General features: G+C 38.7%; 5 protein-coding genes across 6 annotated transcripts; 2 read left to right on the forward strand and 3 right to left on the reverse strand.

Moving 5' to 3' along the window:
- The first annotated feature begins 50 nt into the window (after nt 1-50).
- On the forward strand, nt 51-3206 carry LOC124212201 (LETM1 domain-containing protein 1). The gene is made up of 3 exons (XM_046612055.2): nt 51-1101; nt 1193-1342; nt 1442-3206. The coding sequence occupies exons 1-3, from the start codon at nt 355-357 to the stop codon at nt 1619-1621; spliced, it is 1077 nt and encodes a 358-aa protein (XP_046468011.1). The 5' UTR covers nt 51-354; the 3' UTR covers nt 1622-3206.
- Nucleotides 2200-6187, reverse strand: ZC3H3 (zinc finger CCCH domain-containing protein 3). Its single transcript, XM_046612043.2, has 7 exons — nt 5907-6187; nt 4695-5562; nt 4527-4624; nt 4145-4349; nt 3904-4062; nt 3462-3657; nt 2200-3109 (listed from the first exon to the last, which is right to left on the reverse strand). Exons 1-7 carry the CDS (start codon nt 5962-5964, stop codon nt 2654-2656), a joined length of 2040 nt encoding a protein of 679 aa, XP_046467999.1. The 5' UTR covers nt 5965-6187; the 3' UTR covers nt 2200-2653.
- Nubp2 (NUBP iron-sulfur cluster assembly factor 2) lies at nt 6128-12250 on the forward strand. The gene is made up of 5 exons (XM_046612056.2): nt 6128-6521; nt 6584-6672; nt 6845-7066; nt 7601-7754; nt 7843-12250. Exons 1-5 carry the CDS (start codon nt 6411-6413, stop codon nt 8047-8049), a joined length of 783 nt encoding a protein of 260 aa, XP_046468012.1. The 5' UTR covers nt 6128-6410; the 3' UTR covers nt 8050-12250.
- Srp68 (signal recognition particle 68) lies at nt 8654-11022 on the reverse strand. Of its 2 annotated transcripts, none has more exons than XM_046612045.1 (3): nt 10863-11022; nt 10222-10559; nt 8654-10123 (listed from the first exon to the last, which is right to left on the reverse strand). In XM_046612045.1, the coding sequence occupies exons 1-3, from the start codon at nt 10957-10959 to the stop codon at nt 8828-8830; spliced, it is 1731 nt and encodes a 576-aa protein (XP_046468001.1). In that variant the 5' UTR covers nt 10960-11022; the 3' UTR covers nt 8654-8827. The 2 variants fall into 2 exon arrangements, with proteins under 2 accessions (XP_046468001.1, XP_046468002.1); XM_046612046.1 differs by having other exon boundaries at nt 10222-10583; nt 10724-10864.
- Hsp90 (heat shock protein 90) lies at nt 12001-15238 on the reverse strand. Its single transcript, XM_046612042.2, has 3 exons — nt 14875-15238; nt 14578-14696; nt 12001-14330 (listed from the first exon to the last, which is right to left on the reverse strand). Exons 1-3 carry the CDS (start codon nt 15022-15024, stop codon nt 12428-12430), a joined length of 2172 nt encoding a protein of 723 aa, XP_046467998.1. The 5' UTR covers nt 15025-15238; the 3' UTR covers nt 12001-12427.
- Nucleotides 15239-15613: the final 375 nt, after the last annotated feature.

Here is a 15613-nt window from a genome sequence, read left to right on the forward strand (position 1 = left end):
CGTGAAAGTGACATAAGAGATTAGACATGAAGCGTCTTCTGCTGGAAGCAACTGTTGGGTTTTCATTCCGAAGGGAATGCAACCTAAGCTCGTTATGATTTACGTAATGAAGCGATGGACGCTCGCTGCGAGACAATTGACTGCGATATTCTATTAAAATCGCAGGAAAACAAGAAATTACTAATCCAACATCTCCGGCATCACACCCCGCCTAACCTCAAAGACAGGTGAATGTCCAAGGAGCCTCGAAGAAGACCGCAAATTTCGGTTCGCGCAAGATTTGTCAGATGATGAAATCCATAAGCTGATTACAATTAATCGAGAAAAGACGGAGACGTCCAACTCCAGTCAAAGATGTATAGTATAATTGGTAAGAATTTAAACATACGTACGCCCTGCTCAGCCTTCTCCATGGGGTTGAACGAGTGCCTTCTTTTTATGCCGTACAAAAACGCTGGTCGTTTACGGGAAATTACGACAGGACAAGAAAAGCACTCGAAGGTGTACAGCCTGCGTAAGCACTGGTTCTCAAGATACACAGACTACATAAAGAACCTTCAAAAAAGTTTGGAAAAAAGTTTTCCTAAGACAATGCATGTATACAGAGTATTCAGCATCGGAACGAAAGACTTCTACAGAGATCTAAAACTATATTTTGCTGTGCAAAAGAAAAAACGGGGCGTCGGTATAGACAATCTTTCCTTAGAAGAACTGCAGTTACTTTATACAATGCCAAAGGATGTCATGAAGCTTACTCCGTTTCTCTTAACTGCTGCACTGCCTATGGCCAACTACGTCGTTTTGCCCATAGGGTATTACTTTCCAAGAATATTCTTAACTTCACAGTTTTGGGACCTTCAGCAGAGACTGGACTTTGCGCTGTTGGATCACAAGTATCGACTAAAACATAACAAGCCTCTGTTCAGATGTGTGCAAGCTAGTCTAAATAAAATAGATGATCAGGTATTAAGGGAAAAATGGAACGAAGTGATAGCTACTTTGGGTGCAGGCAGACATCCTGCTACCCAAGATATTATTGAATGTAAAGTATTGTTCGAGGAAGCACCTTACTCGCTCAAATCGCTCCGAAGAAAACACCTGGTACTATGCCAACATAATGCAGTTTTAGGTTTTAAAATTGCATATTAAGGTGTCATTTTTCAAATTTTTACTACCATACTTTTTCTTCCAGAGGGAGTTATTGGCGATCCACAAAATGACCAGGTGGCTACCGTACAAAAGACAAAGGCTGTTGGACAAAGGGATGGTAATTAAGAGAATGGACCAAGCTATAGAAGCCGGTGGTGGGGTGCACAAGATGCCAAGTGATGCTCTGCGATGGGTCAGTAGCTGCAGCTAATAATGATGAAGTGCCCATTCATCTTCGATCCGCGATTTTAATTTAACATAATGTACATTACATTTTTTTTTTTTATTATAGGCGTTATTCTTCAGAGGATTGAACCCTGTAAACATGTCAACGGATGATATGCGAAACTGGCTCAGTAGCTGGCTCACAGTTTCATCGACTGTGGAAAAAAAAAATATTTCATTACTCCTGCACTGTCCAATACTGTTAGCTTATAATCACGAGACAAACTGGACACTACTGTATTATTAGCCAGGAATACGAAATTTTTCTACCATTGAAATTTTTCTACTTCTATAAAATTTTTAATATAAAGCAGGGTTGATGTGATGGAATATCAAGCAGGATTGTAAAGTCTGAATATAGGTAGATACATATTTTACAAAAAATTGTGTAACAGTATTCACGATATAAGTGCTGCTTGACCTACACTTTTTGTCCCAAAAAATAGGATTGTTGAATGCTAACGCTCACTTGAAAGTTGATTGACATATTACACTTTTCGGTAGTACACAAGAATTTCTACGAATAACATACAATGAAGCAATGCTAAATTTATACTTACCGGAGTTAATATATCAAAGTTTGCAAGCGAGCTTCCTATGCTTCTTCTAATAATTATTTCGAGTATTACTGCTGCAATAGAAAATGCTCGTTGTTTGACAATACAAAGTACAAAATGGAATTGATATGTTTCAGTATATAATTCTACGATGCATCACAACCGAATAATTTAGTTAAATAGATGAAACACTATCATGGTAAGAAAATAAAAGATAATGTGTATATATTTATTTATATGCATATGTATACATATAAGAATATATATATTTATTGCCAAATATCTTTATTGTGTACTTATTTATACATAAATTACAAATTAGAAAATATATTGCTTTGCAACAATAATTACATAATTTTGAACGTATAGGCTATTTACCGCTATTACATTCGTTATATTCAATTTTCAAATATCACAGATTGAGCAGTTACTCTCTGGGAGGACAAGCTACGTGTTATATCAAAATATCAATAAAATTTCATTAACAATTAAATTCATCATATCATTTACAAAGTAACATGTTCGTCAACGCAGTGGAAAATAATTAGACTACTCTTTGGAAAAAATTCCAAGATCACTGATGATTGATTCTGGCATACAATCCCTTACAATTAATGAGATTGTCATTAACTGATACAAAATTTTGACAATTGATTTGATGAAAACTTCCCCCAGACAGTATCATCAGAGGTAAACATTGGTAGACATAAATTGGCAATTAACTAATCAATCGGGATATAAGCAGGTAGCGGACCAAGGGGAATTCTTTTAGGGCAACTATCTACTTCAATACAATCATCGTTGTTTTCATTGATGGTCACTTCATTACTATCATTAGCTTTGTGTAGTCCTTCATTATTGCCTGGCATTTCAGCAATTTTGACACTCTTCATAATTTGAACACTATTAAGAATTTTTTTCCTTTTTTTTTCTATATCCCCTCTTGAGCTACCTGCTTCATCATAATATCGTTTTCTATCTTCAGTACACAAGGAATGTACGCCAGTCGATTCAGATTTACTTATTTTTTTTCTGGTAACTACTTTTCTTTGGAAAGACTTGTTCAATTGTTTACATTCGGTTGAACTGGACTTGTGAGGGTAAGGACAATACTTACCTTTCGCACAGATTCCCGATCTCTCAAACTCCGGACATACGTACACGTGGCGCTGTTTACACTGTGCAAGAAATTTTTTTCCAGAAACGATAATGTGAGTCTTACTATTTACATTACAATCCATCTCTGTCTTTCCTAGCATTGACCAATGATCAAAATGTCGGTTTCAAAAAATTTGCAGACAACAGAAAAGAAGAAAAGTATCATTTGAACTACCTGTATTAGGAAAATCTCTGAGCAAGAATAATGTCAGAACATGTGAAATCGAGTTTAAATGAAAAGAAGAGTGTATGAGAATATGGAGTTATTTGTATGATTGAAGAGCTAGTTAGTAAGTCTCAAATACAAAGACATGTTATACATAAGTTTTTACTTTTTCGCTAGCCAATTTCAAAATCATTAAACAAACTCACCTTGTTGGCTTCGACGCAGTACCCTCGCAGAAACTGTGTACATATTGGCGTGTTGGGCGAAACCTTGACGTGAAGATAAGGGCATTGATCACGATTGCAGCAACCCTCCAGAAAATATTTACAAGTAGGCATCTTTTCAGGGCAGACGGCGTGCGACATCTGACAGTTATCTAGCAAGCATTTCCCCTGCAGAAAACTAAAGCCACGATTAAATTTCAGCTAGTATCAAAAGGAATGGGGTCTTGATAGTAAAGTACTTATGACAATTTTGTTGCAAAGTATTGTTCCGTTAACTTATAATGTGCGAAACAATGAAGAAACAAAAACTATTGTATGTATGATGATTTGACAAGCAAACTGAGAGACGATAGTAAAACTGGCGAAATGTTATAAAAATAAACACAGTTCGAAAAAACGAAATAGAAAAAAAAAATTAATTTACTTTCTACAAAGTGCAACTTGTTTCTTGTCGTGCAGTCTAGGACAGGTACTCTTCACCTGACCGGCACAATACCCAAACTTTTGGAATATCAAACAGGGCTGATTATTTTTACGCATCTTATTTCGCAAGATTTGTATACTCCGCTGCTTCACTTTGGTACTGAAAGTAAAGTATAGTAGGTTAGGTATCTTTTTTATGAAAATCCATTAGAGCAAAAAGTTCCATCATTAATTACAATTACCTAATGCTGCGTTTAGTGTGTGCTCTCACTAAAACATTGGGTGCTCTTTCTACAAAAGTCATACCGCCAATATCGACTCGGGACACTGGATTGGGGCACTTTAAATTTCCAGAGTTACTCGCAGACGTGCACAACCTACGGAGTTTCTTACCATTGCTAGCCATTACAAATCGATCACCTTTAACGTTTATTACACAACGTTTTCCTGAAATAATTTCATGAGCAAGTGAAAAAAACAATAGTTAAAAAAAATGTTAGTCAATACATAATGGGAGCTGAATTCACTATATCTATATCTAATTTCACACATTTCAATCAAATGTCAGAAGTTTCACTTAAAACAAAAACATGCAATAAAGAAGAATTGCAATGATTTTTATACTCTTTGATGGTTGTGGATCATTAAGGCTGCGAACCAGTTGGTTTCTTGAAGATTTGTATAATATTCCACCAATCCGCACTAAACCAGTCATAGAACCTCTGAAAAGAGATAATTTGTAGAAATATGAACGCTAAAAATGAACCGTTTAAAAAATTAGCAAGCACTTACGATGCCTTCTTATTGGCAAGTTTCGTGCTACTTTTACCAATAGACAATCTCCTCCTGACTTTTTGAAGATGAGTGCGATCGATTTTGTATTTATTCAACCCAGCTTGACGACCTTTGAGATTTCGTGGAACTGCACTTGAGGTACCATTTAAATTCACACGTTCAATGACTAGTTTGTATTTAGTGGCGAACATAGTTTTCCTCAAATTAGAGTTAGACAGCCTTCTGGCTTTCCCTGGATTTAAGGGTGAAATCGCAGGTCCCGATTTACTACATCTTTTTACCCTCACAAGTTTTCTTCGGGACAGTAATACTAAATTGGAATTGCTTAATCTCTTTGCTCCCAGATTTAGCGTAGGATTAATTTTAACTAGTTTCGTTTTTGATTGATCTATAAAATTAATATCGCCTTCAGGCGTCTTCAAATCTAAATTGGATTTCTGCATCCGATTTGCTGAATTTTCTGGTTTCTCTTTAACAGCTGAAAGTTCTTTCATTAATCTTGGATTGACGTGAACAGAGGATTTCACTTTGGATTCATAAACTGAATTTTGTCGAACAACTACACGGCCACAAGACGTCTCATCAAAACTTTGTGTAGCAAAGTTTCTAATCATGTTTGGATTAACGTGAACTAATGGCTTTGCTCCCATTCTAGGATTAATATGAATCCCAGGTAATTTTGGTTTGAAGTTAGGATTCACATGAACTCTTCCTGACGGCAACGACTGCTTGATGTAACTATATTTGCTATGGTTATGTCTTTCCATTGCACACGCAGGGTGAGGTTGATATGAGAATTTTGTATCCTCCCGCTTGGCAAGTGAAGTATCATTGATCCTCATTTTTTTATGTTGCTCTATCAGCCCTAAAATCAAAACAACAGAAAGATTCAATGCTCAGAGATATCCTGAGTTTAGAAAAATTTCGATTTTTGTCACGCAAGATTTACCGAATGGAAACATGACAGAGACCAGTGAAATATCGATATGAAAAACATGCCTACAACTACCAGCAGTAAGAAAAGCTAGTTGCGAAAGTATTTTTGCACATGTGTACAGTATCAATTAGTCATTTCGACGAGATATCTGGGATAGTAAAATCCACCGTTTAAATGACGAGCGGATAAGATTGTCGGAATGTTTTAATGGCAGTGAGTCATGGACAACAAATCACGGTAACGAGTTTCTACTACGTCGTAGTTGCACTTACAAGTCAGGTTAGAAAGTTCAATATGAAGATTCCCTTCCATAATGACCCCAAGTGTCATAAAACAGTGTTTTAAGTACCAAAGTTATTCTCTACTTAAAATTAGTGTAACCACGAAGTAAAAGAAACGATATTTGGTTTAATTTTTAACAATTCAAACGTAAGGACACAGTACAACTTTTCCTTGGCACACGTAACGAAAAGTGACAGAATACTCGATCACGAAAGCTGGAAACAGTGGAACGTTACATTTAACATGGCGGACAGGCGTGCGTTGCGTGCGCGTGTGTACGTCAGAAAAGGAGAAGGGACGAAGGCTGCGATTTATTGTACTATTTTTATTCGAATCAGCATAGACAACGTAGTACGCAGTAGCGTACGCTTCGTACTCCCACCAATCGGAAGACATAACAGGTGATTTCACAGTTGTTCGATTTGAAGTGGATTCGAAGTCGTGAGTGGTTAGGAAACAGATGAAAATCGCCGCGGTGTAAACAGCGTTCGATAATGTTAGAAGGGGTGAAACACGTTGTTTTAGTCTTATCCGGAAAAGGTGGTGTCGGGAAATCTACGGTCAGCACTCAGTTGGCGTTGACACTGAAGGAGGCGGGCTTCAAGGTAAATATTCACTTACTAAATCGTTGACGAGGTTATGTACCAACAACTGTCACGTATTTCAGGTCGGTTTACTGGACGTTGACTTATGCGGCCCTAGCATCCCTTATTTGTTGAATTTGGAGGGAAAGGATGTCCACCAGTCGACCAAGGGGTAAAGCGTCACTTTGATAAATTCCCAGAAAACAATAAAACATTAAATTGACTACACGTATCTTATATCGCTGCCACACGTAATTTTGATATTGGATACAATTAAGTACTTTTGCAGAAAATGTCCGATTTAAGTCTTTCACGCCAAGTTTAAATATTCGTAAACACTTTAGATGGGTTCCAGTTTACGCAGACGAGGAACAAAAGTTGGCGGTCATGTCCATAGGGTTTTTGTTGAAAAATCGAAACGACGGGGTTGTTTGGAGGGGACCTAAAAAAACTGGCATGATCAAGCAGTTTTTGACTGATGTCGTATGGGAGGATATAGATTATCTGATTATCGACACGCCACCGGGAACATCGGACGAACACATCACAGTTATGGAAAACTTAAGGTAAATATGTTGACAGGTGACTTGCACATATTTGTTGAAACGGTATTAAGCCTCTTTAAAGAGACGAATATTTGGCTTCTACTTCGAGTAGATCTTCACTAAATTTTCTTTTCACGGTATAATTTTTCATTGTCATCTTTACCTGGTAAATTCTTGCTTGAATGACAATTTTTGGCCATGGTTCAAACCTTTGTTTGTTTATAGGGTATAATTGCACTTCAGTGAGCACAGAGGCGATAAATATATTTGTATATGTATAATCACGAGTAAGGGAATCACATGTCTATTAGTAACAGTCACATGTGCCGATGATAAATCATGTGATAGACTCTTGGAAACATAACACACAGATAAGCTTCACACTGATTGCCAGAGTATGGTTACGACATATAGTGCCGTAACAGTTACTGAAACTACTTAGCCTTTTTATTTCTGACAATCATTTTTGTTTTGTGACAATTTTGCAAACGACACCAATGTTTGGTGATTATCTTACTGAATAATTTATTATCTTTACGTGACATTTTCTTACAGATCTGTCAAATGCGACGGTGCTGTTATAGTAACCACACCTCAAGCAGTAGCTGTAGATGACGTTCTTCGTGAAGTTACATTTTGCCGAAAGACTGGTATCCCAATTATTGGAATTGTAGAAAACATGAGTGGCTTTGTGTGCCCAACTTGTTCAGTGAGTGAAAACACAGTCGATTTGTTTAGTTAGATACATTTTTTCAACATGCTTCTTGTAATTGCAATATATTTCCTCTGTTTCATAGGAGTGCACAAATATATTTTCATCGGGCGGTGGACAAGCCCTAGCAGAAATGGTTAAGGTTCCATTTTTAGGCAGAATCCCAATCGATCCGGCAGTTGGTAAGCTGGCAGATAAGGGCCAAAGTATTTTGGTAACACTTCCTGATAGTGAGCTTGCTCGAATTTTTCGGAGATTAATTGAGCAGATCACCAGGAGTAAAGAAGCTTAAAGTCTTATTGAATCAAGTCAAATTTGGTCTCTTCAAAGTGAATTCGCAGCTGGCCAGGCTTGTGATTCTGAGAAAGTTATTGTTATGCAGGGCTGTTGAACATTCATTTTTTTTTACCTAGCGAATTTTTTTTTGTACATGCTTTATTTCTTGTCTGATGCGATGCATAAAAATACATGTCGACCTTTACAGAGATAATGAATGAACGCATTGACGAACTTTCACCAAGTATTGCAATATATTTTAATGATGTAAATATTTGATAAATGTGCCTTTGAACGTTATGTGATTTAGTTCATCCATCAGATATCACGACTGTGTTGGTTCAATCGTTACCTAGAGTTGGGTTATCGAAGGTCGTACATTTCCACAGAGGATTTCAGCACAAAGTTATGCGTACTTGTACCATATGACTTACAATATAGGTACATATAATATATATGTAGAAAGAAAGAGATGATAAAGAGGAAATGCATTCGTATTGACGTGTTTTGAAGAATAAATACAATACGTATTTCTATTACGAGTGTTTTTCGTTCCTGAGACACTGGCGGTCATGAACCAGTGGTGAACTATAAATAGTGGTAAGAAAATAGAAAAACAATTCTATTGTACCTTTAGCTTTTATTACTGATACAAATTATTAACCCAATTTTTGTGTAGCTAGAAGAAAGTTCAAATGCATCTAGGTTTTGGTTCTACAACTTATTCAACTCTTTCAAAAATTGAGGATTTTTAGAGCTTTATAAAACCGTAAATTAGGTTAGAAAAAAACACGTTACTTATTTCCCCATCCCCAAAGACCCTTGACAAATCCGGTAAGCCCAGCTTGGCCTGCCTTTTTGCCTTGATCACCCAATTTATCCGACAAATCAGGGAACTCTGCAAGATTAAAAGCTAGGTCAAAGAACAACGGTTTGCATGGGATGCTTCGCATGGATGGCGGAAGTTTATAAACGTTCGGTTGTTTAGTGAGCAATGAAGGATCCTCTCTGTACTCATGCAGACGTTCATAAAGGGGTTTCTTGCTTCTAGTCTGCTTACTTGTACCAGGTTCTTCCTCCTGGTCTTCCTCAAGAACGCTATGAGCGTGTGCCGCATACTGAGCTCCTTCAATGAGAGTCTCCAATTTCTGTAGATCATTTTTCAACTCCTCAGGTAGGACAAACGGATTGCGAAGCGCATCTTTAGCATGTTGAGATGACCTTTGGTACAGGGCCATTGCTTCTCGCCAACGGTGCAAGTTTGCCAATGATTGAGCCATGTAGAAGCATCTGAATGCTCGATATCCCTTAGTTTTTGTGTCTTGTTCTTTCTGATAATCCTCATCTTCCTGAAGCTGTGAAATTTCTACAAGGTTATGCAAAGCTGCCTCGTACAATCTCACTATATCTTGTGGTTTCGCCTTCTCAGACTCCTGAGCTATTTTTATTAAAGCTAAATTTCTCTCCAAAGTTCTCGACAGTTTGATGTATTGCAAATAGGTGACCAAATGTTGCAGCGGATTGTTTTTATCTGTGTCACGATTTTTCAACTCAGCTTTGAAGTCCTCTCTTACTGTCGCAATCGCATCCTTGCAATCTATGAGATGTGCTTCGAGTAAATCAATCTTTGCTTGATTATTAGCTGCCTTGGCTAGCGCTTGATTCAATCTCGAGTCAGCTATGAGCAATCCAGCAGCTCTGGGCGGAACTGTACCGCAACTTTTACCACGCCATGTCACTTCCTCAGCATTTGATTGTTTGCTACGTGTTTGAGCCATCAATGAATCCAGACTGGCCAATAATTCACCACTAAGTTGTCCTCTCATCTGCATCAGGTCGTCTATCGCTGAAGTATCGCCAATGTTGTAGGCGCAATATCTTAAACTAGGTGCTAGCTCCTCAACCCTGGCTTTATAAATCACTTGCTCGAGGTCTGGCAAGGCTGAAGCCAACTTTTCGTAGACAACTTGAGCTTTCTTCAGGTTTTCCATCGCTGGTTTCCACAGTTGCAGCTCGAAATGTAGAGAACCGTGCATCCATGCAACGTAGGCTTGTGCCTCCAGCTTGGTACGTGCGTCACAATTTACACTCTAGTTACAAAAAGAATACATATGATGATGAGGAGCAATTAAGGAAATGTAGTTATCCAAATCATAAATCAAAATCGCGAAAATTTTCGAGCCCTCACCTCTATCAATTCTTGCAACTGCAGAGAGTAGGTCGCAGCTTTTCTTAATCTAGAAACTAAATGAAATTTCTTTCTGGGCTCGGTATTAGACTCTTGACGCAGCTGCATAGCGTAACTCCATGCTCGTTCTGCCATTGTCAATGGTACTTGTAAAAATTTGTCGTCGCTGACCATGGCTGGCATGACATCGCGCCGTTTGAAGTGGCGCCTGTCACCCTGTGGCACTTTGAGAACCTTGCGCAGTCTCCGTAATCGGCGAGAACAATACCCTCGGTAGCGTTGGTAATCGCCATGACGCAGGCCGTGCTGTTGCTGTGCATCTTTGATTATCTTCAATACTAAATTTCTTGCGTCAGGAATGACTATAGAGTGAATCACACAAGTAGGAACTGGGAACTACTCAAAGAAAGTACTTGACATAAATCGAATCACGTCACGAGTGAAATGTAATTTAACTCAATTCAATTGATGTAAGTAAATAATGTAGCCATGAAAAACTTACGACTAGTCATATTAGAACGTTGTAAGTCAATTGGTTTGCTCATTGGATAGGTTAGAGTTCGCTGTCACATATGGTGGGAACCTTTCGCTGCAAAGTTGTCGAGTATACTTGGCAACAATTGAAACGTAAAAAAGGATACTTTCTAGGGAATATAGTCTCTCGTCGCTCGAAATTTCCTCATCTTGATGCTCAACATTTTCCTCCGTTGCCTCACAATTTGCTTCTTGAACCACCATCTTTTACTTCAAGCCGCAAAAGATGGCAACACGAAATCACTCATCCTGCCAACTTCACATTGCGCAGACTCGAGAACGGGACACGTTGCACTTTTGTTGACATTTTCACGCCTGTGTTTTCATAGGAAGAAGCAACGGAAACGGCACAGCGATTGGAAGATCGCGTAATTCCCGCCATCTTTGTTTATTCTTCGAACGTTTGTACTGTTTGGTTCAGGTATGAAGAAAATCATTCGAAAAAAGTATTCCGCCGTTTCCAGGTAATCCAATTTCAAAATACAAATGCGGCTTAGTTCAGTATGATTATTACCGGTAGTGCTAGTCCTTCGTCGATCCTCCGAGTAAAAAGTGTAGAAGGCAATCAAAATCTCTAGCAATATTGGCGGTACAATGCGAATAGATTGAAAGGCTCGTCTTTGATTTTGCCCAAACTGTCATTGTTGTAAAATTATTTAATTCGAACATTACAATAATTTTCCGGAAAAGATAGATATTCAGAATCAAATTTAATTAAATAGTAGTCTTCAATTTTTTGCTACCGCAAAGGTAGCATTTGTTTTTTTCCAAGTTGAAATTGATAATTCATTGCGGGTGTTTTGCTTATTAATTAATACATAATAAGATCAGTTACAATGTTAATTAGTGAAACCCAGTGTTGCGAGTACGATCGGCTTAATTAAATTTGTAAAAATCGTATAATCCACACGGCAACGTAATTAAAATGACGCTGGCCATGTTGGAACTGAATGCCGGAATCTGTCGAGAACGAAACGCAAGTACGGCAATTATTTCATTATTTTTGCTATGTGTGTCCTGATTGATTTTATAGAACTGCATTATTGTTTTAAAAATTGTAATACATAAAGTTCAAACCGTGTCTAGAAATTTCTAATTTCTTATAGATTGCGAAATTAAACCGACATTTAAGAAGCGCATACCATTTTGTTTAGTTTACAATCGTACCTCAAAGCTGGCCCTAGGATTAGCTGTAAGGTTTAAATATGGCAGGGTGTGGGATTTGAAAAAAATATACACTATATATATTATCGTAACATAAAGATTTAGTATTATTCTAAACGTTTAATCCTCAAGTCATACAACGTTCTTAAACAACTACATATATGTTATACTTAATCACTAGAATGACTTAAATACGGAATACAAAAAAAAAAAAAAAAAATGGAGAATTAATGACAAACGGAGTAACGGTACAAAAATAATACAATTTAGAGGGAAGAAGAGAGGACCCTCGCATAATGGCACATACCACACAACATCTTCTAAACGCAAACTTCAGATCGAGATAATAAGAGAGAAAGAGAAACCCTACACATAACCGGATGTCCCAGTTTCTTTCTCGTAATCAGTCGTACATAACTGTCCAACAAAGAAATGTAACAGTCTTATATTCTTCTTGCAACACAAGAAAGTCTTTGGAGTTAGGTAACAATCTGAGTATACATTTACTTTAGTCCACTTCTTCCATCCTTGATGCCTCCTCGGCGTCACCTTCCAGAGGTGGAACTTCACTATCCATTTTCTCTTCCTCGCCAGTCAAAGTTTCATCCTCATCAAATCCTAAACCAAGTTTTATCATCCTGTGGATTCTAGAAGCATGGACTTGCGGATCTTCCAGACCAAATCCGGAGGCAAGAAGTGAAGTTTCAAACAGCAGCATGACCAGATCCTTGACTGCTTTATCATTTTTGTCCGCATCGGCCTTTTGTCTCAACGACTCAATGATGGGATGATCGGGGTTGATTTCCAAGTGCTTTTTAGCCGCCATGTATCCCATGGTTGACGTATCTCGAAGAGCCTGCGCCTTCATTATACGTTCCATGTTCGCCGTCCACCCGTATTGCGAGGTAACAATACAGCACGGAGAGTCGACCAGCCTGTTTGAGATCACGACTTTCTCTACCTTCTTGTCGAGGATGTCTTTCATGATTTTGCATAAGTTTTCAAATTTCACCTTGTCGTCCTCGCGTTTCTTTTTTTCCTCCTCATCTTCCGGGAGCTCCAGGCCCTCCTTGGTGACAGAGACTAACTGTTTGCCGTCGTATTCCTTCATTTGTTGTACGACGTACTCATCGATCGGCTCTGTCATATAAATAACCTCGAATCCTCGCTTCTTCACTCGTTCAACGAACGAGCTATTGGCGACTTGGTCTTTGCTCTCGCCAGTAATGTAGTAAATGTGTTTTTGGTTTTCCTTCATGCGTCCCACATAGTCCTTTAGCGAGCAAGCCTCATCACCCGATGCCGATGTGTGATAGCGGAGGAGGTCCGACAGCTTCTTCCTGTTTTGGCTGTCCTCGTGAATACCCAATTTCAAGTTCTTGCTGAACTGCTCGTAGCATTTCTTGTAATTCTCTTTATCCTCCGTTAGCTCTTCAAACAACTCAAGGCATTTCTTGACAAGATTCTTCCTTATCACCTTGAGAATCTTATTCTGCTGTAACATTTCACGCGAAATGTTTAGCGGAAGATCTTCGCTATCCACAACGCCCTTTATGAAGTTCAGGTACTCAGGAATCAAATCTTCGCAGTTATCCATGATAAATACTCTTCTTACATATAGTTTGATGTTGTTCTTCTTCTTCTTATTCTCAAATAGATCGAATGGCGCCCTGCGAGGGATGAAAAGTAAGGCACGGAACTCAAGCTGGCCTTCAACGGAAAAGTGTTTTACAGCCAAATGATCTTCCCAATCATTGGTGAGGCTCTTATAAAATTCTCCGTACTCTTCCTGGCTAATATCATCAGGATTTCTTGTCCAGATTGGCTTGGTTTTGTTCAGTTCTTCATCCTCAGTGTACTTCTCCTTAATAGTTTTCTTCTTTTTCTTCTTCTCATCCTTGGTCTTATTCTCTTCATCTTCGTCGTCGCCAATGTCTTCAATCTTGGGCTTGTCATCCTCGTTCTCGCCGTCCTTGGCCGGCTCATCTTCCTCATCCTCGCTGAGCTCCTTGTCCCTTTCCTTCTCGACGACAAGTTTTATCGGATAGCCGATAAATTGAGAGTGTTTCTTTACAATCTCCTTGATCTTCGACTCTTCCAAGTATTCCGCTTGGTCCTCCTTGATGTGCAGTACAATCTTAGTTCCTCGTCCCAGTGGCTCTCCATTGTCCAGGCGAACTGTGAAAGATCCACCTGCCGAAGACTCCCACAGGTACTGTTCATCATCGTTATGTTTCGAGGTGACAGTTACTTTGTCCGCAACCAGGTAAGCCGAGTAGAAACCAACTCCAAATTGACCAATCATCGAGATATCGGCACCAGCCTGCAAAGCTTCCATGAATGCCTTGGTTCCAGATTTTGCAATCGTTCCCAAATTGTTCACCAGGTCAGCTTTGGTCATGCCGATTCCCCTGTGCAGATAAAATTCAATATGAATGTGATTGTTGAGTTATTTTTCCGAAAAAGTTCATCCATTTTAAACTGTAGTAATTTGCAATTAATGCAAATCGTCAACAAGCGTGATTATTAAAAATTGCGTGCTGCGTTAATTTTTTCAACAAAATTCATCTACTTTAAAACAATGGCAATTTAAATTAATAGAAATGTTTGGTCAGTCTTATTGTTAGACGAAGGCAATGAACTTAGATGGATACTTACGAGTCGATTATTGTCAGGGTGCGATCATTTTTGTTAGGTATTATCTTGATGAACAAGTCCTTGCAGCTCTCGAGTTTTGATGGATCGGTCAGAGATTCGTAACGGATTTTATCCAGAGCCTGAAATTAAAGAGAAAGAAAAAACGTATAAATTTCAGGTGTTCAATGTTCGTTGCCAGAGGATGTCAAATTCAATAACGATCGGCAAACTCGCCCAAGTGAGTTAAAAAAATGTCAGCAAAATAGAAGAAAAAAAAAAAATAAAATAAATACATAAATAATAAAACAATCAACTTACATCAGAGCTGTTCGAGATTAATTCTCGGATGAAGATTTCCTTGTTCGAATAAAAGGTGTTGATGATCAAGCTCATAAGCTGAGCAATTTCAGCCTGAAAGGCGAAGGTCTCGACCTCGCCATTTTCAACGATGGCTACGTCCTCCGGCATTGCGTCTTGCTTTTCAATTACCGAAAATACTGTATGAAAGTTCGCACCGAAATTCAAAAGTCAATTGAAAACACGTAGAGCAATATCGCTTTGCACCTATTAGACGATAGCTTTTCTCTCGAGTATGCGATAAATTCGAACTCCGTTGAAATTTCGTGAAATACTTCAAACGCTTCCGTCGACCGTTACGGCTCGCTGTCAGTTTGAGATTATTGAATGCCGCCGCGCTGCGTCTGGTTTTATTGAACTGTGAACGTTCCAGAAACTACGGCCCGGATGTTGCCGCGAATCTAGAACTTTCATCCCTTTGACCGTCCGAATCCCCCCCCGTTTACAACTTCGGACCATTTATGCTGACGGCTAATTTCGCGGACGATTTTACGCGAGCCAATTATTCCGAATGTCGGTTCGGAAAAGCTCTAATTTCGAAAAGTTTATTGATCTAGAGCTGACCGTTTGACTCACCGAGTTTCAGAGCGGCGCGCGTCTGTCGCAGCGGCGTGGATACGTCATCAGCTTCTAGAATTTTCGCCGTTGAATCAACACCAGGCTTTTCTTCCGGGCGATCGGAACTTTCGAGATGTTTCTC

This window comes from Neodiprion pinetum, chromosome 2 (assembly GCF_021155775.2).
Source record: "Neodiprion pinetum isolate iyNeoPine1 chromosome 2, iyNeoPine1.2, whole genome shotgun sequence".
Lineage (NCBI taxonomy): Eukaryota > Metazoa > Arthropoda > Insecta > Hymenoptera > Diprionidae > Neodiprion > Neodiprion pinetum.

Excerpts from the sequence above, each read along its gene's own strand:
- LOC124212201 (XM_046612055.2), top strand. The coding sequence starts at position 355 with ATGTATAGTATAATTGGTAAGAATTTAAACATACGTACGCCCTGCTCA. Across the intron at positions 1,102-1,192 it reads CGCTCCGAAGAAAACACCTG|AGGGAGTTATTGGCGATCCA; the intron begins GTACTATGCCAA and ends TTTTTCTTCCAG. Across the intron at positions 1,343-1,441 it reads CAAGTGATGCTCTGCGATGG|GCGTTATTCTTCAGAGGATT; the intron begins GTCAGTAGCTGC and ends TTTTTATTATAG.
- ZC3H3 (XM_046612043.2), bottom strand. The coding sequence starts at position 5,964 with ATGACACTTGGGGTCATTATGGAAGGGAATCTTCATATTGAACTTTCT. Across the intron at positions 4,625-4,694 it reads CTTGCCAATAAGAAGGCATC|AGGTTCTATGACTGGTTTAG; the intron begins GTAAGTGCTTGC and ends ATCTCTTTTCAG. Across the intron at positions 4,063-4,144 it reads CACACTAAACGCAGCATTAG|TACCAAAGTGAAGCAGCGGA; the intron begins GTAATTGTAATT and ends CTTTACTTTCAG.
- Nubp2 (XM_046612056.2), top strand. The coding sequence starts at position 6,411 with ATGTTAGAAGGGGTGAAACACGTTGTTTTAGTCTTATCCGGAAAAGGT. Across the intron at positions 6,673-6,844 it reads GTCCACCAGTCGACCAAGGG|ATGGGTTCCAGTTTACGCAG; the intron begins GTAAAGCGTCAC and ends TAAACACTTTAG. Across the intron at positions 7,067-7,600 it reads ACAGTTATGGAAAACTTAAG|ATCTGTCAAATGCGACGGTG; the intron begins GTAAATATGTTG and ends ATTTTCTTACAG.
- Srp68 (XM_046612045.1), bottom strand. The coding sequence starts at position 10,959 with ATGGTGGTTCAAGAAGCAAATTGTGAGGCAACGGAGGAAAATGTTGAG. Across the intron at positions 10,560-10,862 it reads GAGACTATATTCCCTAGAAA|TATTGAAGATAATCAAAGAT; the intron begins GTATCCTTTTTT and ends CAAGAAATTTAG. Across the intron at positions 10,124-10,221 it reads AGTTGCAAGAATTGATAGAG|AGTGTAAATTGTGACGCACG; the intron begins GTGAGGGCTCGA and ends TTTTGTAACTAG.
- Hsp90 (XM_046612042.2), bottom strand. The coding sequence starts at position 15,024 with ATGCCGGAGGACGTAGCCATCGTTGAAAATGGCGAGGTCGAGACCTTC. Across the intron at positions 14,697-14,874 it reads TAATCTCGAACAGCTCTGAT|GCTCTGGATAAAATCCGTTA; the intron begins GTAAGTTGATTG and ends CTTTAATTTCAG. Across the intron at positions 14,331-14,577 it reads ACCCTGACAATAATCGACTC|GGGAATCGGCATGACCAAAG; the intron begins GTAAGTATCCAT and ends TTATCTGCACAG.